Source organism: Copadichromis virginalis, linkage group LG20, assembly GCF_057382275.1.
Source record: "Copadichromis virginalis isolate Kocher_CV1m ecotype Utaka linkage group LG20, C_Virginalis_male_GT1.1, whole genome shotgun sequence".
NCBI classification, from domain to species: domain Eukaryota; kingdom Metazoa; phylum Chordata; class Actinopteri; order Cichliformes; family Cichlidae; genus Copadichromis; species Copadichromis virginalis.
This window is the reverse complement of record NC_140637.1, coordinates 4370183-4397270: the sequence shown is the minus strand read 5'-3', so window position 1 is coordinate 4397270 and position 27088 is coordinate 4370183. Positions and strand designations below refer to the sequence as shown.

At 41.3% G+C, this 27088-nt stretch overlaps 1 protein-coding gene across 1 annotated transcript; it reads right to left on the bottom strand.

Annotated features, from left to right (window-relative positions):
* Positions 1–756: 756 nt before the first annotated feature.
* Positions 757–23993, bottom strand: gnai3 (guanine nucleotide binding protein (G protein), alpha inhibiting activity polypeptide 3). Its single transcript, XM_085444021.1, has 9 exons — positions 23264–23993; positions 16013–16055; positions 15444–15585; positions 15203–15360; positions 14184–14312; positions 8435–8564; positions 7790–7943; positions 7230–7439; positions 757–1552 (listed from the first exon to the last, which is right to left on the bottom strand). Exons 1-8 carry the CDS (start codon positions 23379–23381, stop codon positions 7249–7251), a joined length of 1065 nt encoding a protein of 354 aa, XP_085300147.1. The 5' UTR covers positions 23382–23993; the 3' UTR covers positions 757–1552; positions 7230–7248.
* Positions 23994–27088: the final 3095 nt, after the last annotated feature.

Here is a 27088-nt window from a genome sequence, read left to right as displayed (position 1 = left end):
TTTGTGTGTGCAGCAGCTGGAACACACTGACCCTCAGCTCCAAACATAGAGATGTGTCGCCGAAGTCTAAAAATACTGTTTCCAACCTGAATGACCTCAGTCTCTGCTCTGTTTCGGTGAGAATATGACTATATGGTTTACAGTGGATAGCATCTGGTTAGTGTTGCCTGTTATTTTGTTTTAAACCAGAAGAACAGTCAGACAGCTTTGAGCTATGAGGTTAAAACAGGGCCAGTACAACTGCTCAGATTTCAAGTGAGCTATACGTCCATCGGACACCTGCCTAACAATATACAGCTCTGACACACTGGACATAAGACATCTGCAGATGTATTATGGTGTTCTTTGGGTCCTGTAGACTGCAGGGTGGGTCCTTTTTGAATCAGTCTTATTGTTGTGAACTTCTAAGACGTTTGGAGGCTCAAAGGATAATTTAGGTGGTGCACGCTGGAGGGAGGCTACTTCCTTGATCCTTGGTCTGCAGCAATGTTTTTAGGTAGGCGATACATGTTGACATAGCATCTATATGAATCCCAGGATCCAGGGTTTTACCAGAAAATGTCATCACTTTACCTTCAGTGGTTTTAATCATGTGGCCAATCAGTAATAACCTTTGATGAACTTTGCTTTTGGGACCAGGCTGTGCAGGACTGTGCTCTACTGCAGAATATACAGCAGCAGTCTTCCTAAGTATTCAGTCTTCATGTACTGTGTGCATCTAAATGCCTTCATCAAACTATTATCCCAGTTTCACAGTTTAGTTTTTATATTTCTTTACTAGTATTCACAAGACGGCACATCGACCTTTTAAAGGCTACATAATATTTATATTGCAAGATCAATGAAAAACAAAACAGCACATCAAAATCAAATCCCTTCACTCACTGATTTCAATAAAGATGTTCAGTACAATGTGTTCATGTTAAAATAAAACAAACAAACAAACAGACAAACACCTATGCAGATATGGATGTGGCTACTGAGTTCCTTAGACTTCAGCTAACTAATCCCTGACCCAACTGCTTATATTTTATGTTTGACATCAAACTAATCACAAAAAACTTTGTACTATACATAAGATATGTCATTCATGCATCCCCCCAAAAATGGAAATTCTCCATAACTAAAAGTAAAAATTAAAAATAAAATACAACAGATGCAAATATTTAGTAACGTAATGTGCCACAGCTAAGACAAAACGCAACACGATGGTGAACAGAATAAACATTTTAGCCATAAAAACTGCAAAATGAAACGATGGATCTGATGAACAGGCAGTCAGTTTTGGTCCTTGTGCAGATGACAGCGAAACTATTAACCCGCCTGAGTGATGCAAAGATCTTAAATATGACAGGGATCATTTCACACGCTTTGCCCACTTTCATCCTCTCAGAGCACGCCACATCTTAAAAATCTATTAAGACAAATGTGATAACAGTTGCAAGTCCCAAAGTTAACGCAGTTTAGGTCCTGCAGCGTAGTCCTTAGTGACGCCTACTTTTGAATTTTCCCTCTGCAGAAAAGATCCCAGAAGTCCTGATTGTTCTGAAACCTGCAGGGAAATGAAAAGCTATCATTAATAGTTCAATCAGGAACATTATAGTAAAAATAGGATTGTTGTTCTATCAGCAGTCATTTATATTAGGCAGTATGGCTCTGTTCTGGGACCTCCCTGCAGGTATAAACAAAGACATGGAAAGCACCTGGTGAAAGAGAGAGAGCAGCAACAGCAAACCAGAACAGTTCGAGCATCAGTGACAACAGACATGACATTTATTCAGACAGAAATGGCACGAATAGCACTAAATGTAGGAGGTAGGTTTGCAAAGCGGCTTGCAGAGGCAACAGTAACTGTTTACTGGTAGAAGCAGCCTGCCAGAACTAGCATGCTCAAGGCTACAGAACACAGCATGTTTAACTACAAATACCCCAATCCTACCCTAAACTGTGGAACATGACTGTGGAACAGTTTTCCAGTAGACTCACAGCAACCTAAAGCAAACATCATTCAGTAAAAAAAAAGTAAAACATGCTTTTTAGTAAGTGTTAGTACTAAGTATTAGTATTTAGTAAGATTAGCAAGTATGTACGAGCTTTATTCTACTGCATTTCCGACTTAATGTCAGACTATTTTGCTTGTGCACATATTTGTGTGTGTGTGTGTATATATATATATATATATATATATATATGTATATATATATATATATATATATATATATATATATATATATATATATATATATAAATATACACACTCACACAATGTCCAAGCATTTGCATTTGCGGCTGACTTGCACCCAGTGTATGGAACGCCAGGACTGCCATAATGAATTAATTAAATACACCATTAAATAATTAATTAAATGTGGCAATAATTAATTAAAATTGGAATTAATTAATTAAATAAATAGTTATGATATATGTAATTAATTAATTATTGACACATTTAATTAATTATTTATGTATTTCACATTTTAATTAATTATTGACACATTTAATTAATTAATTATTGACATATTTAATTAATTATTTATGTATTTCACATTTTAATTAATTATTGACACATTTAATTAATTATTGACACATTTAATTAATTATTTAATGATATATTTATTTATTTCATTTTGGCATCCCTGACGCCTGGCTCTCATCATGAAATAATTTTATCTGTCAGCCTCACCCATCAAACTCAGGGGGCGGGGTTAACGCTGATCGAGTCAAAACCATTGCTTTGGCCTGGTGGCCATTGTTTCTAGCACACAACCGGCATGTGGAAGCTAACAGAACTGAGCTTTGAAAAACCCTGTTTGTGTGTCACCAAATACCGTTTTAATATTTTTTTAGCCGAGAATGTAGTGGTTTAATCTTCATGTGTCTGGTCGGTTTGTCAAGATACAGCCTCTTTGCAAAAGTGTTTCGATGATTTCGGAGATGTCGTCCCAGTCTCACGGCAAAGCGTGGGATAGACCCGCTCGCCTCGCAAGCAATCCCACCGACAAAGCGCAGGCCCCGGTACACAGCTGTAGTAACCCCCGCTGACTTCTTTTACTGAGGTTATATTTATCGGTGTTTTATTTCCTGATGTTCTTATGTGTCCTACGTGTTTCAGTCGCCAATTCTGAATTATAACTAACATTAAAAACATGTTTAAGGAGGAGAGAGAGCAAATAAATCTGTTTAACATCTGATCTTTGGGTTTTTGTTCAGTAATCAGCGTGACCTGTGTATAAACACATAAAAGAGATAACGTTGGTGTTTCCGTCATGTAGTAACTGCTGGCTTTAACTGTACAAAGGTTGTTCGACACTATGAAACACATACAGACTTCATGATGTTCGGCTAATATTTTTATTGTGAATATTAATCATGCTGACCTCGCTCTGTACACCACGCAGCGAGGTCAGCATATCCACGATATCCTCAGCTCCATGAGTTAACACAAAGTTTCCCAGCTGACTATCTAACTGCCAACTATTCCAGAGACGTGAAAATATACAGCATAAAGAAAAGTGTAAGAGACTCAGCAGCAGATTAGAATAACAGTTTGTGGCGTGAATAAGACACGGCGGGACCACGGAGCAACGTTCAGAGTCATCTTTATTTACATCTCACCACACCACAACACCCCCAAACCCCTCAGTCCCCGTGTTTTTAACTAGGCGGGCGTGATTAAGGATGCCGTGCAGGTGCGTCCGCCCTCCCTGCACGGCACCGCAGACCACGCCCCACCACATACCCCCATCGCCCGATTGAGGCCGGGGAGCCATCCGGCCGAACCTACTCCCCCACCGCCAGTGGGAGAGGGAATCAGCCCGGACAGCTGGCACCCCCAGGCCCCGGCCAAGCGACGGGGAGGTGCGAGTTCAGGCGGCCGCCCGCGAATCCAGCGGCGCAGGCAAAGCTGGTTCGGAAGTCGGACACGTGACAGGTGCACCCGGCGCGGCCGGCACAAGCGTGAGCCCCAGCTCACAGGTGGCTGGGCAGAGGTGTGGCGTGTACAGGCCTCTGGTGGTGGTGAGGCCGTTCTGGCGAGCACGGCGATCTCAAGCGTGGCGCCCGCCTCGCTCGCCAGTTCCACTCGAGCAAGCTCCCCTGGCACTGGGACCTCCAGCTCCTTGCGCGGCCCCTCCGTCACCGCTGTCGCTCTCTGCTGGAGCAGCCCATAGCGCGACTCCTCCGTCACTACTGCTCCCTCCGCCGCCACTCCCGGCTCGAGCAGCCCCTCGTTCAGCTCCTCTTTCTCCAACCGGCGCAGACCCTCGCGCACCTCGTCTGCCGCCTCCGGTTGGAGCGGCTCATCCACCACTCCCGGCAGGAGCAGCCCTTCACCTGGCTGTTCCCCCTCCTCCGGCAGGCGCAGATCCCCGCGCGCCTCGTCTGCCACCTCCGGCTGCTGAGGTGCCTCACGCGGCTCCTCCACCGCTTCACTGTCCTCGGGACACACCTGTGGGGGTGGCGCCCAGGCCCAGAGCAGCGCCGCCAGCTCCCCAATCCTTTCCAGGTGCCGCTCGGACTGGTCCTGCAGCTCTTCCTGCTGGCGACGCACCTCCGCCGCCTGCTCCCGCTGGGCGGCCGCCATTTCGGCCACCCTCTGGGCCAGCTCCTCCATTCCCTGGCTCCGATATGGACCCGCCGTGCTGCCTCCTGGGTTTCGGCACCAATGTGGCGTGAATAAGACACGGCGGGACCACGGAGCAACGTTCAGAGTCATCTTTATTTACATCTCACCACACCACAACACCCCCAAACCCCTCAGTCCCCGTGTTTTTAACTAGGCGGGCGTGATTAAGGATGCCGTGCAGGTGCGTCCGCCCTCCCTGCACGGCACCGCAGACCACGCCCCCACCACACAGTTATACATTTAATAAATCACCAAATGAATCCAAGAAACGAGCAAACCTGTTCCGACAATTTGAATTTGTATTCCCTCAGCTGCAGACTCGCTGCTGTTTAAATGTTTGAAAAGGAAGATTAGATATAAACAAACGTCAAACATAGACTCAGTCTGCCTTCACATTTGATATGAGGCCAGCACGTATAGTGGCCTCAGCAGGCTATTACTGAAATACACGTGCTATATCATAAACTATGATATAAACAGGGAGGTCCTATTAACATGTTTAGTTTTAAAGGACACCTTCCTGCCTTTAGTCTCATTCATGAGCAGTATTCGTTTTCTTCTAACATCCAGAAGTCTGCACAATGTGTTTCATAGTTTGTAACAAGCCTTTGACAGGTAAACATAACATGACCGAAAAAGCAAAAAAAAAAAAAAAAAAAAAAAAGAGAGAGAGAGAGAGAGAGAGTGTTGACATAAGAAGAGAAAATGCTCTCAATTATGGAGACAGGCAAATGGTTCATTTATGTTTGATGTGTGTTTATTCCTCCCTAAATATCGTCGGTGAAGTTTGCCATGCACGTCAGATTTTCCTGCGCATTTTTATACCTCTGCCAACAGAGAGAGAAAAAAAATCACATTCTAACAGACAGCTGGTGCTTAGAATACAGTTGAATAACTATTAAAAAACAGATGATATTTAGATGATAGTTCAGTCTAACACATGTGCCAGTGAACCATTAAACGTCTGTGAAACTATGCAGTTATGAAACGTAACTTTAACCTCAGCCAAACCGATTTGCTCAGTTGTAAATAAAACAGCGAAGTAAACGTGACCCGACAGACAGAACCTGAGTGAATGAAGTCCAGCGTTTAACCACTGAGAGCTAAAACTCAGCTGAGGTTTGAAAGCTGTGTGCTGGTGATTGGACATCAGCCGCTGATGAAGCTGTTCGCCTATAAAGTGCTCTGTAAGGAAACAAGCTCCAGCAGCTCTGCGCTCGGGGAAAATACTATATTTACTTATCTTGTGCAGTTAAACTGTGACTATCACCAGGTAACTAGGCGTGTTTCTTGAATTAGCAGCAGGTGTTAAACAGCTGACAGATGAGGAGGAGGATGCATGCAGGTAAACTGAGGGTCTGCTGAGCTGATCGCTGGTTTCGTGAGAAAAATGTCAGCTCGTTCTTTATGTTACAGAAGCACAGAGACACAAGACCAGGCGGAAAGAGACGATCGTTCGGTGAAAATGAGAATCTGCGAATGCAACATGTGGAACACGGAGAGTGGAATATGTAAACAAACCGGTTAATGTACCCCCTCGGTGCGCTCTGCATGCTAACTGTTAGCAGAGCTAGTGAAATCTCTGAAAACATCTGAGCACTTTTGCAAACATGTTCTATGTTGACAACCTGACCAGACATACCGACATTCGCGGCTAAAACACTGTTAAAAGTGTAGCTGGTGACAGAAAAACGGCCTGTGATTTGATCTGCATTCTGGGATAACTGGCTGCCCCAAGTCTACACAAGCAATCGATTATCTAGGATCGACCTGTTTTGACTTACTTTGCACGGCAACCAATCAAATGTTAGAGAAGCTGCATGGGCAGCGTTAACCCCGCCCCCTGAGTTTGATGGGTGAGGCTGACAGATAAAATTATTTCATGACGAGAGCCAGGCGTCAGGACTGCCAAAATGAAATAAATAAATATATCATTAAATAATTAATTAAATGTGTCAATAATTAATTAAATGTGTCAATAATTAATTAAAATGTGAAATACATAAATAATTAATTAAATGTGTCAATAATTAATTAATTAAATGTGTCAATAATTAATTAAAATGTGAAATACATAAATAATTAATTAAATGTGTCAATAATTAATTAATTACATGTGTCATAACTATTTATTTAATTAATTAATTCCAATTTTAATTAATTATTGACACATTTAATTAATTATTTAATGGTGTATTTAATTAATTCATTATGGCAGTCCTGGCGTTCCATACCAGTGCATCCATCATCATCCATCATCTATGCGAGTGTGTGCATGATAGATGGATATAACCACCAGCATTTTTTTCACATATAAAAACTGTATTGATATAAGGCGTCGGTCTACCAGATCAGTTTTTAAATTGTCTGCTGCGCTCATCTGGAAGGAAACTTACCCAGGTCATGAAGTACAAAGCAAAGTGAACTGCAAACCTACCTCAGCACAGAATTTTCAAGGTCCTGTATGTTATACCTATGGATGCACTTAGGAATACACCAATCTCAGCCCATCCAAATGTACCAGGAGGATACATATAATCAATAAAGTTACCTCAAATCTTCAAATGATTATCTTCATATTCAAGCATTAATTCAGCATGCTGACCTGAAAGGCAGCCGTAGCTTCAGTAGAGCCCAATCTCCGTCAGGTTGATCTTGATGATGACATCAGTTACTGCGTCGAACACAAACTCCACATTCTTGGTGTCTGTCGCACATGTACGGTGTGTGTAGATATCCTTGATGTCCTTTCGTTTATTCAAGTCTTCAAACTGGCACTGGATATAATCTGCTGTCTCTTTGTATGTGCTCTCACCTACAGTGAAAGACAATAAATTGTTTAAGAAACATCCCCTTAACGATCTCTGGATCACCTAATTATACCTGTTTTTCTTTGTAGAGAACATCATACACAGACTGTCTGATTAGGAACAGTCTAGTTCAATTATGCACTTATTTAAAAGAGTATAGTATATCCCACAGCTTAAAACTTCATATATGTGTATATATATGTGTATATATATGTGTATATATATATATATATGTGTATATATATATATATATATATATATATGCTGCAAATACAATAAAAATACAATAAATATTTTCTCAAAACATTAAAGCTTACACCATATAAGACCTTCCATAAACTAATGTTTGTCTCACCAGTGTACTCGGGGTAGCAGATAGTAAGGGGACTTCTGGTGATCTTCTCTTCAAACAAGTCTTTCTTATTCAGGAAAAGGATGATGGAGGTGCGGGTGAACCACTTGTTGTTGCAGATGGAGTCGAAAAGCTTCATGCTCTCATGCATCCGGTTCTGAGGAAAGAGCAGATGTGACTGTGACCCTAATTGGCATTTCTTGCAGAGGACATCTTGACCTGACACAAACTGAATATCATCAATCTGCTTTGCTTTTAGGGTCCCGTCACTGAGAAACCCGACTGGCACGGTGCCGGTTAGTGCCAGCTGGCGTCCACCCCTTGCTAGTTATGTTGACCTGAACCAACGGCTCTGTGTGAGTTATGAACAAAATGTACCACATGTACAAACAGTGAAGTAGGCCAACAATAGCGTACTTTACTGTGCTTGCAGAAAGTGCAGCCAATCACTGACACAGACAAGCCACAGAATCTAGTTCACTGTCACACTGTGTCGGCTTACCTGCACATTTTATGTAAGCAATCTTTCCCTTTCCTTCTATCATAAGATATGTAAAAAAGGCCAACAGTGTGCCAACAAGAAAACCCTATGCTTTATGATTTATAAAGTGGACCAGAATCGGAGTGTTCGCTTCACAGTGCACTTACCATTTCCTCATCCTCAGCCAAGACGAGGTCATAGTCACTGAGGGCCACACAGAAAATGATTGCAGTGACTCCCTCAAAACAATGGATCCACTTCTTTCTCTCTGAGCGCTGACCTCCAACATCAAACATCCTGCGTACACATGCGCAAACAGATTCAGTTACTGCATAAACATTCTCTTTCATGCTCATATTACAGTTGTGATGTCTTTTTGTGTGTTTTCAACAAGGATGTGCACCAACACACACACACGGGGCACGCTGATGTCTGCACTCTCACATCTCATGTCTGTGCCTCGCTCTCCACCTGAGTACCTGAGAGGCAAGCCTAATCTATACTACGATTTTCAGCTGAAGCCGAAATGAAATTAGAGAGCACCGCGTTTTTCAACACCAATCGAGTGATTACACATTTTTAGATCCTGAGCATTTTTATGGGATTACAAATGAAGGGAGGCCAGGAAGGCTATTACACTAAACGTTTTACCAATATTTATAAGTACAGGAGCTATATAATGTAATAATGTGAAAGGACTGAAGCGATGTAATTCCATTAACAGCCACAAAGGTGGGTCATCTTGAGCTCAACAGCAGCAGCATTTGTGAGTTATGTAAGAGGTTGAAACCAGGTCTATGATTTTGTGAAAACAGCATCCACTAAGCAATTTTATTTTTCAATCGTGTTTTATCAGCATTTTATTTTTGAGCATCTTTGATGCTGTGACTACAAAGATGTTTCATTCCCAGGTGAGGCCTGTTCTCTCATTATTCTATAACAAATTAAGCACATAAAAGATGTGTGATTGAATCCAAGTGTTGAACTCGGATTTGATAGCTGTTCCCTGGAACTCTCAATATGTCGGTGCAAATGAAAGAGGCCATCGTTATATATATATATATACATATATATATATATATATATATATATATATATATATATATATATATATATATTAGGGGTGCAACAATACACAAAATTCACGGTTTGGTTCGGTTCGATACTTTGGTGTCATCGATATTTTTTCGATACAAAAAAAACGTTCATGCCTTTTTAATTTGTCATTTATTAAATTTTCACGGCACATTCCGCACCACATCTCTGTGCGTTCATCATTTGTTTGAAGCCAGCTCACCTCCTGAATACGTGCTTCTTTTGTGGTTCGGACTCCTTCTGACATTTCTTTGGAGGTGGAGGAACATCACAGTAATTGCTTAAAGGAGCTTCTTCGACATCTTTAAGAGTTCTAAACAAATGTCTGTCCTCCTCCTGAAAATCTTATGTATGCAAACACGCGTTGCAACTTCTTATCTTGTGCCCGTTTTTTATTTTGACAGCGAATGCGCACCTGCGGACCACTTATGTGCAGCCTTGGTTATTTCGCTTGTCATATTGCAGCCACAGAAATTCTTTTGTCCATGAAACCATAAAGCTGCACTTTCTTTTTGCCTTATGGTCTGATTTGTCATAACTTTTCCGTTTTGTGGTAAGCTTTTCTTTGGCTGCCACTTCTTCACCCTGACCTGTCTTATTTGGCTCAGCAGAACTAAAATATTGTGGCGAGCTCAGACAAGGAGGAGACGAAGGTATCGTTTGGTCTTGCTTCCCGTAAGCTAGCCAGGGAGCACAGCCGTTTATTGACATCTGCAGAAGAACACTGCCGCTAGCTAACTGCTCAGCGTAGCAACAGCACAGCAACAACAACAACAACACACAGGGCGCCCTCTGACCCCGGAAGGACACACCGTCGCAGCGAGAGGGCGTCACCCGTCACTATGGCAACATAAACAAAACATAACTGTACAAACAGAACCCCGAACAGCCCTGACCCACTACATACCCCCCACCTAAGGGGTCAGTCGTCCCCGACGACAGTGCAGCCTAGGCGGAGTAGTCGAACGCAGATTCACTGAGCACAGGGCAAGCTAGCGAGACAGAAGTTAAGCTCTCCTTGCAACATGGCAAATTGAACCTCCCCCACCCTCATTCAGATCTGGCGTTTGGAACTATTTTGGTTTTCATGTGACGTATGACCCTGAAGGTAAGCGCGTCATGGACTAAAGTAAAACAGTATGTTGGATGTGCCACGCAATGCTCAATTACATGGGTGGGAGCTAGTGTGTTAGCACAGTTAGCTCGTTAACGTGTTGGCCGTCCAGCCCCATGCATGGGCGATCCGCGGTAGCTCGTTAACGGAGATTTGCTGTGTTGTGGCGTTAACGTCATTTCAACGAGATTTACGCTGACAGCACTAGTGGGAACACAACAAATATGACTGCACATTTATGCTGACATTATCCTAGTGCAAAGACAAGTGGAAGCAGACAAAAACAACAAGCACGCATGCTACAAACTTTACCCGAGTCATTTAGACAGCCGTTAGCACATGATTCTTCTTATGGGGACCTGATATGTTTAATATGCTGCTGAGAATATAGCCCAGAAGAAGCGTATAGTATAGCTTTTATTTTGGAAAGAGCCATTTCTCTGTAATAAACTCTCTTTTCCAAAGATGAGTGATTCCTCAATCAGATACAGGGCTCCTGCCCGACGTCCCGGGGCTAGCGATTTTTCCAGTCGGGCTACCAAAATCTATCTCTGCCCTGCCCGTCAGGCTATCGTAGGAAGGAAAAATATATGTCAATGCTTTTGCATTCTTTCGGAAATGTAGCTGGGTAATTATGCCATTGGCATCGGTGAGCCACTGTCAATATGTGACATATTGAAATCGCGTTTGAATTTGCGCTTGTTTTTTGCTTTCACTTTGCAATCGCGTGAACTGTGTATAGAGAGCGAGTGATGATAATTTGCGCACCAATTCCTCTGACATCGTCTTATCAATCGTTAGCTTACTATGCAAACATGACAAGTGAAACCTCCCGCAGCAAGCTTAAACATGTGAGAGGTTGATCGCGCAGAGAATCGCTGAGCGTTATGTGAGTGCGTGTGTAAAAGCAGCAGGATACATATTGTAGCGGGTCAGGGCTGTTCGGGGTTCTGTTTGTACAGTTATGTTTTGTTTATGTTGCCATAGTGACAGGTGACGCCCTCTCGCTGCGACGGTGTGTCCTTCGGGGGTCAGAGGGCGCCCTGTGTGTTGTTGTTGTTGTTGTTGTTGTTGCTGTGCTGTTGCCTCGCTGAGCAGTTAGCTAGCGGCAGTGTTCTTCTGCAGATGTCAATAAACGGCTGTGCTCCCTGGCTAGCTCACGGGAAGCAAGACCAAACGATACTTCCGTCTCCTCCTTGTCTGAGCTCGCCACATTTGTGTCAGAAGTGGGATGATGGTGGCACCCCATGTTCTGACCCGAGGGACATTTGCTGGACTTTGTGTGGGGTAATGGGGTCGTCGGGGACGACTGACCCCTTAGGTGGGGGGTATGTAGTGGGTCAGGGCTGTTCGGGGTTCTGTTTGTACAGTTATGTTTTGTTTATGTTGCCATAGTGACGGGTGACGCCCTCTCGCTGCGACGGTGTGTCCTTCCGGGGTCAGAGGGCGCCCTGTGTGTTGTTGTTGTTGTTGCTGTGCTGTTGCCGCGCTGAGCAGTTAGCTAGCGGCAGTGTTCTTCTGCAGATGTCAATAAACGGCTGTGCTCCCTGGCTAGCTCACGGGAAGCAAGACCAAACGATACCTTCGTCTCCTCCTTGTCTGAGCTCGCCACAATATTTTAGTTCTGCTGAGCCAAATAAGACAGGTCAGGGTGAAGAAGTGACAGCCAAAGAAAAGCTTACCACAAAACGGAAAAGTTATGACAAATCAGACCATAAGGCAAAAAGAAAGTGCAGCTTTATGGTTTCATGGACAAAAGAATTTCTGTGGCTGCAATATGACAAGCGAAATAACCAAGGCTGCACATAAGTGGTCCGCAGGTGCGCATTCGCTGTCAAAATAAAAAAACAGGCACAAGATAAGAAGTTGCAACGCGTGTTTGCATACATAAGATTTTCAGGAGGAGGACAGACATTTGTTTAGAACTCTTAAAGATGTCGAAGAAGCTCCTTTAAGCAATTACTGTGATGTTCCTCCACCTCCAAAGAAATGTCAGGAGTCCGAACCACAAAAGAAGCACGTATTCTCGGAAAAGTAGTTGCAGGAGGTGAGCTGGCTTCAAACAAATGATGAACGCACAGAGATGTGGTGCAGAATGTGCCGTGAAAATTTAATAAATGACAAAAAGGCATGAACGTTTTTTTTGTATCGAAAAAATATCGAACCATGACACCAAAGTATCAAACCGAACCGAACCGTGAATTTTGTGTATTGTTGCACCCCTAATATATATATATATATATATATATAATATATATATATATATATATATATATATATAATATATATATATATATATATATATATATATATATATATATATATATATAATTTATTATACATATACGTGTGTGTGTGTGTGTGTGTGTGTAGGGTATATTCATCAACAAACTTCAACGTGTCCAGAACTCTGCTGCCCGTATTATTACTAGGACTCCCTCTGCTCACCACATCACCCCTATCGTGAAGCAGCTTCACTGGCTCCCGGTTCAACTCTGCATTAATTTCAAAATACTCCTCTACACATTTAAGGCTATTCATTCTCTCTCCCCACCATATCTCTCTGACTTGGTACAGATCTCCATCCCATCCCGGTGGGTGGGGGGGCTTTTAGTTGCTCTGCCCCTCGACTTTGGAATTACTTACCCCCTGACCTTAGATACATCAGTTCTTTCCCCCTTTTTAAGTACACCCTCAAAACCCACCTGTTCAAGATAGCCTACTCGGTATAACTACTCCATGCTCTTAAACTTTGTTTTATTATTGTGCTCATTTCCTGTTTTTATGCTTGTCTTATTTGTTCTGTAAAGTTGTCTTGAGTGTTTTGAAAGGCACTTTTAAATAAAATGTATTATTATTATTGTTGTTGTTGTTGTTGTAATTATTATTATACAGATATAGGATCAAAGCGAGCCTTTTTATTTGTAAAAAAAAGGAACGGACTGGCCAGCTCAGCGACACCAAAAGACCTGAAACAGGTCACAACTAAAGTGCACAATGACAGAGTTATTTCCATGGTAAAAAAAACCAAACATTTGGCAACATCTAAACAGGTCAGCCACACTTTTAACAAGCTAGCTGTCAAGGTCTACAATTGAGAGACACCTTTAAGAATGGAAAAACAGAGGGTTTACAACAAGGTGCAAACCACTGGTTACACTCAAGAACATGAAGAGCAGAACAGACTTTGCTGGGAAACAAATTCTGGACAGATGAAAACAGGATCAACTTGTCCCAGAATGATGGGAAGAAAAAAGTATGGAGAGAAACATAAAACATCCTCTGTCAAACAGAGTAGAGGCAGTGTTATGGCATGGGCATGTACGGGTGCCGCTGGAACAAGCCCACTAGTGTTTACTGATGATGTGATTGCTGATTGAAATAGCAGGATGAATTGCGAAGTGTACAGGGCATTGCTCTCTTTAATTAACACAAATACTTTTTGTGTTATGTAACTGTTTCACACAGGGAAGTCTTTTTGCACTCGACCATTACAATTTACATAAAAAACATAAACAAGAAAAGCCTAAAAATAGTCCTTATTTCCTGAAGTAGAATCCGCTCTCTGTGTTGGGAACTGCTCTGTTGAGTCTACAATGAAGACATCTAGGTAAATGTTTATAAATATAGTAAACCAGTATAGACAAGAGCTGCTCAATAAGTCGCCCAAAGGAGGCCCTTTGTGAGCAATATGAAGCTGTACTAACTTGAAGTTGAGTTCTTTGAACGTGAAGTGAGTTTCAACGATCCCGGTGGTCTTCACACGTGTGCGCAAAACATCCTGCTGAGTTGGGATGTAATCTGTCTGGCAGATTCTCTCCATTTCGTTCAGGTAGCTGAGGGACAGAAAAAAAGTAGTATGCATTCAGCAGGGTGTAAAATACATTTTTAGGCTTTCCACAACAGAATCTGCTGAATACTCTGCTGAAAATCTGTACATACATATGATATGTTTGTTTGTTTGTTTTCTTTTATTGCCAAATATTTCCAAAAATGCTAGTTTAATGCAGAGTAACAAATGTTTGGTCATGCGGAGATCATCCTGCATGCACACATCTGAGGACGCCACAAAATGATACTAAATATGGGCTCATATTTTCGTGGATGATAAACACTGACTCCTTTTGGGTTGAGTATAAACAGTCTATCTCTACAGGCTCTTCTTTTCTCATAGTGTGGACACAGAGTCATGACAGCCCGCCTGTTTTGACAACAAAGAGAGTGTGTCCTTCACGCTAAGCTACGCTACGTTTTCTTTTCAGGACGAGTGTGATATAAACGCTACAGAAGCACAAAAGAACCTTGAGCTTTATCCTCGTCTGATTGGTAATTAAAGTCTAAGCTATATTTAGCTCAAACTTCCCATCAGGTGTTCTCATTCTGAGTTTCACTTTAATAACAAACTGTTTTGCCCAAATGCCTTTAAGCGGAGGGCTGCAATTTCCATTTGCCTGTTTCTCCTTCGTTTCTTGCCCTGTTTCAGGAATGCAGTCCGTTGTGCAACAAGCCGACACAGGACTTCGAGGAACAAGACACATCTTGCCTCTCTGTGTTTCAAACATGAAGCAGGAGAGCAGCTTTTAGTCAAAGCTGTCACACTCCAGGTGACGAAGAAAATGCAATGATAAAACTTTTCTTGAGAAACCGATTTATATTGACTGTGTTATGACTGCAGTCATCTGTGTGTCAGCTCATCTAATATCTATGTGGAGAAGTGAGTGCTCACTATGCAGCCGAGTCGTTGAGCTGGTACTCTCGAGATCGATCGAAGCAGGCCTGAACTCCAGCATCGCTCCACAGCCTCTGGATCACGCTGGTCAGCTCTGCGGACATCACCCCTTCATCTGCTGAACTCGCCAGGGCAAACAGCTGGCGAGCGTCATCCTGGCAACACGAATAACTGCTCACATCGTAAAATTCTCTCTTTGAACGTCATCTTTTATGTCGACCCAGTGCAGTTAGCTTACCGCTCGCGCCTCGTCTCCGAAATCTATCTTCAACTGGCCCATTGCCCTGATGATGGCCATGATGGACTGGATGGTGTTGCTGTACACGACCACTTTGTACTGCTTGCACTCCTCTTCTGAGTAGCCATCTTCATGAATGATCCTGACACAGACACAAAATCCAAACAGGATTTTAGAGCTCGTGTAAATATTTGACAGTGTTAACAATGTGGCCTTAACAAATGTGGGGCAAATTGCACATTAGGAAAGTTTAATGCTTGTACTGTCGTTAATGCTGGAATTTGAGCTTCACTGAGCATACAGCATGGCTAATGTGGGAACTGGGGGGCTCTATTCAGGCCCTGCCAGGCTACAACCGGCCTCTGAAGCCATTGTTTAAAATGTTATTCACAAAGGCCCTGAGTGGAGCGCAATGAGGCTCCAGATCTGCTTTCCCATAAAAATGTGCTGCAGCTATACGAGGAGCTGGGACTGTCTTTCACCAATGTAGAAAATAAATAAATAAAATAAATAAATAAATAAAGGTTTCTTCCAGGAAGAAGGCGTTTGATACACAAGTTGTAACTTACTTCATCTGCTTAACTATTGTGCTTTTCCCAGATTCTCCAGCACCTGCAAAAATGGACAGTATTTACAAACAAATAAATAAATACAAACATGAAAGCTACTACAGAATGTCTTACAGTCTAGTCCCCTGTCACATGGATCACACCAGCTTTTCATAACAGCTGAACTTAATCCCATCTCATTTAATCATACATCCCACAGTGTGTGGCATGTTTGCACCAAAACCACCAGGAAAAAAGCTTCTTTGTGATGAATTTCAGAAACCAAACTGGACCCTGGGGGGAGTGCAAACAGTCATGTAGTACTCACTTGCTCGAAATCAACTGGCTGCACCACTCAGCAGTTTCTCAGCGTGAGCACATTCAATTTTCCTTCATCACCGGAAATAGACAGTCACCAACGTCATGTAGAGGAACGAGACGCTAACTGCTTACTGCAAACCGTAATAGCCCAGATAACAGTGAAGGAGCACAGTGAGTCGTTCGATGAGCTGGTGCACTTGATTCAAAATAGTGGGAATCTGCGACAAACAATGAACTGATGGCAGTGGTGATGTCAAAGCCGCACCAAGCTTCCATTATAATAAATGATACCGTAATGATGATGAGTAGGGAGGGATTTCACATGAACAATCATTATAGTATTTCTACAATAATCACCCAAACAGGAAACAGTTGTCACGCTTCTGGCTGAAACTGTGTTTTTCCACTGGAGAGACAGTCCCAGATATCACGCTGGTCTGGGCGTTCGAGAGCAGTTAGGCCATAAAAATACAGAATATGAATCAAACAGGATGTCAGCAAGTTGACCCCCCCCATCCCCTCCAATAACAAACATAAACTTGTTTTCTGGCTCAAATCCAATGTTGCAGTATGAGAGGGGATGATCCTTTTCTCTTTTTTATATTAGATAGATAGATAGATAGATAGATAGATAGATAGATAGATAGATACATACATACATACATACATACATACATACATACATACATACATACATACATAGACGAACATTATTCAGTCACCTAGATCCACCTTTTCCTGCTTTTTACAGCTAACTGCACCTGTTCTTACACATGTTACACTGAAAAAAAGGGATTGGCCAGCTCTTGGATTTATGTAAGCATCTTGCGTGTATTTAGCACAATTGCCTCATGGTTTAAAGTTAAGTGTAACTATATAGTGTAGAAACTACATAATATGCAGAGCGGGTAGATTAAATTTTTCATATCATGTTCGAGTGAAGTAAGTCAATAAAATTAAAGCAATGTTAAATCTTGCGACACTGCAAGGGATTTCAGTCTTGCACGCTTTGGATCGTGGTTTGAGGAAGGCATCCATCTCAGTCAAGTCGAACAGCTGCCTCTACTTTTTTTGGTAAACCAAAAGAAGTAAATTGGGTGGTTGTTACATTAAAAAAAAGTCTACCTTGTAATTTGAACACAAAATTTTCATGTTTCTATCTTGAACGTAATTAAATCATGTAGGATCTGTACGAAATTCAACAACTTAATTTGTTCTTGTTGAGATGACCTGATACAATCTAGTAAGAGTGGTTAGTTGCTGGACTCATGAACATTAACAAGATCACATGAGATTTCAAACTGCAGGAAAATCACTAGAACGTCTTGATGCATTCTCAGTCATCCAGGAAAGTAAATCTCCAAAAGTTGATTCTGTTCATCTGGACGTAGCATTTTGTGGGATGAGTGACGAAATGTTTCTCCCACAAAACGCTACGTCCAGATGAACAGAATCAACTTTTGGAGAAAATCACTAGAGTTACAAGAGGCAGACAACTACAGACACACACACACACACACAACGTGTATGCTATTGCTTTTTATTGTGTTTTAACCTGCATGTCAAGGACAAAAACGTACAGAAAATTCCGCATCAAGCCTTGAAATCATAGCTTTCCTACTTATGTCCAGCCTGGATTGGTGACATGGTGGTTAGTGCTGTTGCCTCACAGTAAGAAGGTCCTGGAATCAAATCCACAATATGGCTAGTTTGCACTGATTTCTCTCTGGGTATTCTGGTGTCCTCCCACAGTTAAAAGTCATGCAGTTACAAGAGTTAGCTTAGGTTGATTAGTGATTCTAAATTCACCATAAATGTTAATGCAAACGGTTGTTTGTCTCTATGTGATTCACTGGTGAGCTGTCCAGTGTGTACCATGCCTCGTAACCTAGCCCCCCTGCAACCAGGATATAGGAGGATGTTAGTTGTTGTAGACCCATTCAACTTTTATGTTAACCAGACTCTAGACTTTGTTGAACATTATGTAATATGAAGTCAACATGTAGTATTTAAGTGATCAAGTAGTACTGTGGTAAAGGTTATTGAATAGTGTTGAAATAAAATGACAAAATTGTGAAGGATTAAAATATTCCAAGAGCTCAACTTACTTCATCTAAACATGTTTCAATCACGTTTTATGAACACAAAATGCACAGGTTTATTGACTATGAATAAGTTGAGTTGATTTAACTCAGTTGTTTAAGTTTCTGCCAAAGCAAAACGTTTGTGTGCAACCAATGTCCATTATTGAATCAAGTAAATCCAACATGGCCTTTTTTTCAGTGTACGTGTGAGCGGACCTGACAAAAGACACGTAAGGTGCATACAATAATATTTTAGTCAAAACAATTTCATGTGTAAGTGTAAGTGTTGAGAAAGCTTCCCAATAAGCGTTGCACAGAATATAACAAAGATGAGGGCACGCCAGTGAGAGAGTGAGGGGAGAAGCCAACAGGGAAAATATTGTCATCGTCATCTGAGCTGTGTAGTCACTTCACAAAAGGTTACATTAACGTAAAAAAAGAAAAGAAAAGTAAAAAGATTATTGTAAATGTAACTAAATGTTTTGAAATATGGGCGACTGCTTTCTTCCTTAACCTCCTAGGACCTGGCGTCCACATATGTGGACATCACATTTTGGGTTATTTAGACCAAAATACTCGATTTTGCTCTACAGAGCCTGATATCCACTTACGAGGACATTATACTGCTACTGTTCTATCAAAATTTTAAACTAATATCCTCATTTGTGGCTCTCATTTTCTTAGAAACAAAAAGTAGGTAAAAAAAATCTGGTAATTGTTTGTTTTTACATTCATCAGGTCCCAATCAGCCCAAATATCAAACAGAAATTAAAAATGCATGCAATGGAAGAGTTTGGGTCTTAGGAGGTTAAAACACCCAGTAAGCTACATTGTCTTAACACAATGAATCCCTCAAAATGAGACACATTCCCATTGCCAGTCAGGAATCTACAGCAGATGAAGTTTGTCAAGGAGGCTCAGAATACAGTATCGTGTTCAGATGGACGGCCAGCAAGAATAAAATCCATGAATTCTTTGGTTAAGCTGTCAGCAGCCAGAGAGATTTATGCTCATCGGGCTCATCAGACAGAGGGGAGAAGACAAAGTGTGTTGATCCCACTTCTCAGTTCTGTCAGCAACCAGTTCTCTCATTCATGGCATTTTTGGCTGATTGTCAAGCATGGCCTGCTGCCAATTAAAAAACCAACTTTACACAGGGAGCCAGAAACACAGGCAGGAATTAGACTCCAAACCAAGCCTCATTTAACAACAATCTGAAATGCAGATTTAAAAAAAAAAAACTTATGAATCATTGTTTGTGGTCAAATAGGAGACTGTTCATTGGATGGGTTAGCTGGCTCTAAGGTTTTGTGGTTTTGAATAAAGCACAGCAGCTGAAGTCCTCTTTGTTCTTCCCATGAACTCTCCTCTTCCCGTACAGACAGGGAGTGAAGGGCACTGCCTGGAAAAATCTCTGAGGTCAAAATTTGACAATAAATCTTTCCATACAGTAAGAGTTTTGCCTGAATTTAGTATTATAGCGCCACATTTTTCCACCTGAAGTCAATCCTCGTATATCTGCTGGTAGGATTTGTGTGTATCCAAAACCCACATATGTGACTTCATGTGGAATCTATTTTTAACCTAGCAGCTTTATTTTTTCCCAAACAACAGCCATGCTGTAGTCTATTAACCTAACAGTGGAGAAAAAATAAAAGGTAACCTAACACTTGTGGGCAGTAATGGCTCAAAAAATACAGTAAGTAGATTTACTGGCAGAGTTTAGTTCTGTCTTATCTTTTAAATCAAGGTACAAAAAATCATTGCAGACACAAAGGACAGCGCACTGATGGAAAAGCTGCCTCATTGTGAGAAAAATGCCTCTATCCAGAATGTGACACAGAACACAAACAAGGGGGGGAAAGCAGGAAATCAGATATAGAGAAGCATGAAAATCATCTCAGTCTTGATCAACAACCGCAAATGTTCACACAGTGCAGTTCCTGTTAGTGGAAAATATTCATGTTAAGTGAGGTTAAGTGGGTGGTGCCTAAAAAACAAAACGTTATTTCAGGGTATTACGTTACACTTTGTCTCTCCAAAAAAAAAAATCACAGACAATATCTTTACCTTTGATTATCTTTCTGATTTACCACCACAGTTACAGTAATTGACAAATTCATTTGTTCCTTTGAACTGTCCAAGCTGAATCATGAATAAACACTTTCTACAGTTTTATGAGTAGATTTTCCACCATCATTAAAAACTGTAATTTACAAACAGCGCTATGTTCTGGCATCCTGCTGCGTGACGAAATTAACACTCACTGGCCACTTTGCTCTTTAACAAAAATATCTAATCAGCTGATCACATGGCAAGAAGTCAATGCATTTAGGCACACAGATATGATCAAAATGACCTGCTGACACTCAAACTGCGAATCAGGATAGAGAAGAAAGGTTGTTTAGGTGACTCTGAACGTCATGCATGGTTGTTGGTGCCAGACTGGCTGATCTGAGTGTTTCAGAAACTGCCGATCTACTGGGATTTTCCTTCACGATGATCTCTAGGGTTTACAGAGCATTGCCCAAAAAAGGGAAAATATCCAGTGAGTGGCAGCTCTCTGGGCTAAAACGCTTTGTTGATACAAAAGGTCAGAGGAGAAAGGTCAGACTGTTTAGAGCTGATAAGAAAAGCAACTCAAAAGTAACTCAAATAATCACTGGATACAATCAAGGTATGCAGAAGAGCACGTTTGGCTACACAACATGTTGTACCTTGAAGCAGATGGGCTACAGCAACGTAACACCAATGCGGGTGCCGTTCCTGTCAGCTAAGAACAGGAACTTGAGGCTACGAGTCATACGACCTAACCAAAATTGCACAATAAAAGTTTGGAAAAATGATGATGAGTCTTAATTTGTGCTGCAACATTCAGACAGTAAGGTCAGAATTTGACACACTTCTTTTCACACTTGTTTAAACGCGACAGCCTTCCTGAGTACAGTGGCTGACTCTATCCATGCCATTATGACCACGGTGTACAAATCTTCTGATTGGTCATTCCAGCAGAATAACGCCCCAGGTCATTTCACAAAGCTCAAATCATCTCAAAGTGGTTTCTTGAACATAACAATGATCACTGCACTCAAATGGCCTCCACAGTCTCAATCCAACAGAGCACCTTTGGGACGTGGAGGAAGATTTACATCATGAATGTGCAGCCGTGTGATGCTGTCATGTCAATGTGAACCAAAATCCCTGTGGAATGTTTTTTTAGCACCTTGTTGAATCATGAAGAGTTAAAACAGGAGATTATACCTGCTACTAGCAAAGTGTACCCAAAGAATGGTATGTTACGTATGATATTGTTACGTGAATAAAACTGTGTGTTAGACAGCGGTCTCATATAGTGACAAACAACATCTTCCACCTCTCTCCTTTAGTTTTACGACCCATAACTCTTCTTCTGCTTTGGTTTACGCCCATTCCTAAATCTCTGTATCATATTCTTGTGATCATCTTCACATATAGTTCATTATATTGAAATGACAGCGATTAGCATTCAGTATGAGTGTGAACAGCAAAGTTAATATGTTGCTCATCTGGGAGCGTTTACGATATGATATTTTCTGTTATACTAATACTTTAGGCAAGGTCAAACACAGTAAAGGATGTTTAATTGTCTGGTTGGTTCACTTTCTGCACTGATAAGTCTTTTTTTTGTTTTAAACAACAGATGGCACAAAAAATATCACAGAGTCGTCTCTCTGCTCAGTTTAGAAACAAAATACCACAAATCTGGGCAGGCCCAGATCAACAGACCATAAAATTTTAATGGAGCTTTTTGATGTTGACGTTCTCCTTCTTTTTCCAGAATGGAAAACAAAAGAATCTACCCTGTTGTCTCAAGTTTAGGCAAGTCCGATGGTATTTACATGAATATTTTAACAGACATCATATTCAATTACAGGATCTTTCTCTGTTCTTACACATTTACACCATGAAATACATCCACAGGCACAGAGAATAAAAACACTAAGCCTTGTTAGACTGGGCTAATTTAATACCCCACACCCACAGTGACAGTGTAACAATACAGCATACAGTTATAGCATGCTGAAATCTGCACACACTGTAAAGATAAGGCCTGACTTTTTGTGTGGTCGGCAGGATCCTCTGCCTGAAATTCACCACAGCAACAAACTGCTTTGGCTAAAGACAAAACGATTCTAAAAGAAGTTAAATTACTACATTTAGAAATGACTAAGGTGAAGAACACTAAAAATATGCAGACCTTAAATAATGAGCGGATTAACTGATTGGGTTGCTCATTCATTTAACTGCATATGCAGGCATATCAGTCTTGGTGTGGCTGCAGGCTGTATGCACAGATTGCCAGTGCAGCACAGCTCATCACAGGTGGACACTTTTGTCCATGAACTTGTGATAATGTCAAGCTCAGCTCTTTCAGAAGCTCCAATACAATTCATTTTAAATGCACTTGTTCTCAAGTACCAGAACAGACTGACCCCAGACCAGCTTTTACCTGCAGCTCTAAATCTGTAAGCACTGATGTAAAACAGACCCGAGGCAAGTGACAACACTTGTCAGCTCTGGGCAAGTACTCCCAATTTCAGCAATGCAACACAGACTGAAAACCAATGAGGTGGCTAAGGACTTGCATTTGCCCTCTCACCACCAACATCTGGTTTACTTCTGAAGGAAGAGGAGAAGCGATGAGCCGCAGCTGCTTAAAGCTGACAGGAGGAGGGGGAGGGAGGAGTGTTTGGAGTCAACCTAAAACCTAAAACGATCCCACACTAAAGAAGTGAATATTAAAAGTGGACTTCTCATACAGTCGTGTGATGACACAACATCTGCTGTACATAAAAAAAGAGAGAGAGACTGTAAATAAAGTTCATACCGAGTAAAAGTAGTTTCACTTCTTTGGAGGATTTGTCTCTGTCTTCTCGCAGGTTTTTATCAATCATTTTACTCCTCTCCACCGCAGCTTTGTCCTCGGCGCTGATCGTGCACCCCATTTTTTTTCCTTCAAACTAATTCTTAGGCGACGGACTGTGGTTTCAGCAGCTCATAAGTTGAAAACACCGTCCAACGAGCTCTGAGCTCGGCGTGAGCTGAAGTTCCCCAACGCAGGGCGAAGCCGAGAGAGAGAGGGGGGGAAAGGCGTTGGCACAGGAGCCTCAGTCCAACTAAACCCACAGTCTGATGCTGCTGAGCTCGCACAGCTCCAGGCCATTCACTACCAGGAGACTATCAAATATAACTTTTCAAATCATAAAATACTTTAATCCAATTTATCGACACTTACAGCTAAAATCATATAAATAAAAAGAAAGAAAGTAAATATGAAAACTGTGTGAAAATCAGGAGCCAAATCCAGCGTTTCCGGTGAAAAAGTCCAATAAAAACTACCAAATGTTCTTTTTCGCCCCCCAAAAAGTGACTGCCGCACAGCGGAGCGTCCAACCAGCTGATCCAGCTGCGGACCAAGAAAACCCTGCTGAAAAGGGAAAATTGACGCTCACCACGGGGCTGACGGGAAATGTAGTCAACTCCATTCAACCTGCTATGTAGCCTATTTCTGCCTGTGTTCCCAGAAGTAATGCTCGTCTAAATAAATGTAGTCTACTTCTTAAAGCTTTGAGCTGTAATGTTTAGACCACGTGAAGGTTATCTGCAAGTTTTCTCTGTAGCTCATTCTGAAGTACAGGCAGGAGAGTTTTGTGTGGTGTGACTGCGCCCTCTGGGGACTCACGAATGAAGCGCATTGAAATGCGGAATTCAATTAACCTTTATTTAGTCTGTATGATATTGTGCCTGCCCAGAGAGGTTGAGGGGCTCAAAAAACGGTTTCCTCCAGCTATTAGATATAACTTTGACTTTTTGAACAGGAAATAGTTTGGGGGCACACCTTTCAATGAGCCTGGAGGTTCGTGCGCGTTTATTATCGGAACGGTTAAATGCAGCAGTATTAGCAGAGTTAAGCTAATGTTTAGAATTAAGATTTTACACGTTAAATACGTGAAATGAGTGACAGAGATGTATCCAGTGTTTTATGTGTGTTGGATTGATGTGACAATCCTGGTCATTTTTATCTCCATCTGGATTAGCTTATTGACCCTTTTGTTGTGAAATCTCAGCAGTTAAAAAGTTCACTACATTTGAACATCTGGAAGCAGATAATATTTACTGGTATCAGTAATTTAAAAGAATTACACTTATGTCAGTGGACTAACCTTTTTCTTTCTTTGTCGTGTCCTAATGCAACCAAAGATAATTTGAATTTTATATCTACCATCTTTTTAAAAGACTATTAAAAAAAACATAGGTGCCATTCTAAGAATACTTTTATATGTGACATGTATTTTAAGAGGGACAATTTAATGTTTGGTTGTTTTGTTTTGTTTTTTATAAATGATGCAATAACCTTTTATAAAATATCGTTTTTTCCCCAGCTCCTGCTGCCAAACAAACTTCACACCACTGTCATCAGCACAGGTTACCAGGGCAACAGCTGATTTCAGGGAAGTCAGGATTGGGAAGTAAGTGAGAAATTCGTGTGAGCTCTTGTTTGACCTACACTTTGTTTTTTAGTAGCTGTGAGCCTGTTTGTCAGAGCTTAGAGGCTCGTAGGCCTCGGTTTAAATGTTTGGTTTATAAGAGGCAATTCGTTACTACACCCACTGACGGTGGGCCACTGGGTGCAGGTGTGGGATGCTGCCATCATGTCACATTGACTTGATGTTGGCATCAGTCCCTGGGCACTTTCACTGGGCATGTTGTAGCCTATCGAAAGGTCAGGCTGTTTGAACTGTTTCTGTGCACTGCAGGAGGCTCCCGCTGCTGCTCGACATTAAAGCTATGAGTCTCTCTGTCCAATGGGGTGCAGCACACGAGAGTGTATGAAAATTAAAATAATCAGAAAGCTGTGGTGGAGCCTCAGATGATGCTTGTGTCCTCTGTGTTTTGATGTATCTGGTGAATACAGAAAGGGGATATGCTGATATGTATTTGCATATGAAAAAGAAATTAGCTTACAGTAACTAGTGCTGCATGTGGCCTATTAACATATAAACTTACGATAACAATAAACAAAGAGGGGAACTAAGTCCCCTGCTACCTTACGAGCTACGGTGTTGTATAGTCCATACACAAAGCAATTAAACATTACTAAAACATAGTAGTGGCTTTAGTTTTAGTTTAATATGTGTATATATATATTTTTTAAAAATAATAAAAATAATTATAACTTGAGTAACCATGCATGTTTTGCATGGGCTGCTGCAATGACTTAGTCTTTACCCCTTGTTAGAATAAATTATTCTTATTCTTATCTATTCTTATTCGTATTCACATTATTTGTGAAATTTGTGCATTTAATGATAAGGCTGTCAATGCAGAACCCCAAGTTCAGTCAGAAAGTTCACAAATTAAATGATTTCATCACAGCAGCAGAATATAGTTTGTGCTGGCCTCTAGACTTTTTAAACTATCATTCCACCCAAAAATTGTTACACGTGATAATGGAAAGTATAAGTTAAATACAGTTGGGTCCTTAATTTGTTGGACAAAGAGACAATGACGGTGGATTATAGATCAAACCATTAAGACTGAAGAGCAGATTTTTCAGCTTTAATTCAAGGTTTTTAACAAAAGCTTTGCATTAACTTATCAGGAATTACAGACATTTTATACACAATCCCCATCAGAGATCAGGTGACTCACTCGGCCATGGAAGAATATCCCATTTCTTTGCCTTGAAAAACTCTTCAGTTGCTTTTGCAGTTTGTTTTGGGTACATTATCCATTTGCACCGTGAAGCGCTGTCTGATCAGTTTTGTGGCGTTTGGATGTATCTGAGCAGAGAGTGTGAGTGCTTTTAGATGTCTTCTAGTCTCACCTGGTTTTTCTGGTCTTCAGTGTAGACCTTGATTGTAAACCCTCTGCATTTACATTCATGAAGGCATTTCTTGATTGTAGACCTTGACAATGATACCCCAACCTCCGCGAGTGTCGTCTTGACATGGTTAGAAATTGAGAAGCTATTTTTCTTAAACAATGAAAAGAATTTTGGCCTAATGCACTTTAGCTATCTTCTGTGGTCTTTCAGGCTATTTAGTGTTGCTACGCTGATCAGTGAATTCAATCTTTTTAACAATGCATCACATTGTAGGTTTTTGCTGTCTCTCTGATGGTGTTCTGGGGGGTTTTCAGCCTAATGATGATTTCCTTCACTCTTTAGGTCTCATAATTAACATTAAAGTGACAGCTATAAAAAACAAAACAAAGTAAACACTTTGAATCAACTTCAGATGTTATGCCTGCTCCATTTGGCATGAAATAACAAGGGAACAGCCTTCATCTGGGCATGAAAGTACCTGTCAGTCAACTGTCCGGTTAAATTTGAGCCTCTGAAAATGTGGGACTTAGCATAAGAATGGCTGCAATTCCTCAACAGCTCATGCAAGGTCTTTGTAAAATCCACTGATTTTAAGCTGAAATTCTGCACCACTGCAGTGGTGTACAGAGGTGAAGCTGCAAACAACTCTGTCTTTCTAGAGCAAATAGTGGATCTAACTGTGACCTCCTAAATCCTGCAGGTGGATGTTGGGGTGGTGGAGGGGTCAGCTGTACAGGTCAGCTGCTGCAGTACTGACATGTCAGAGGGATGCTGCAGCGTAAATAGATGCCAAATTGAGAGAGTGTGTTTGGTAAATGACATGAG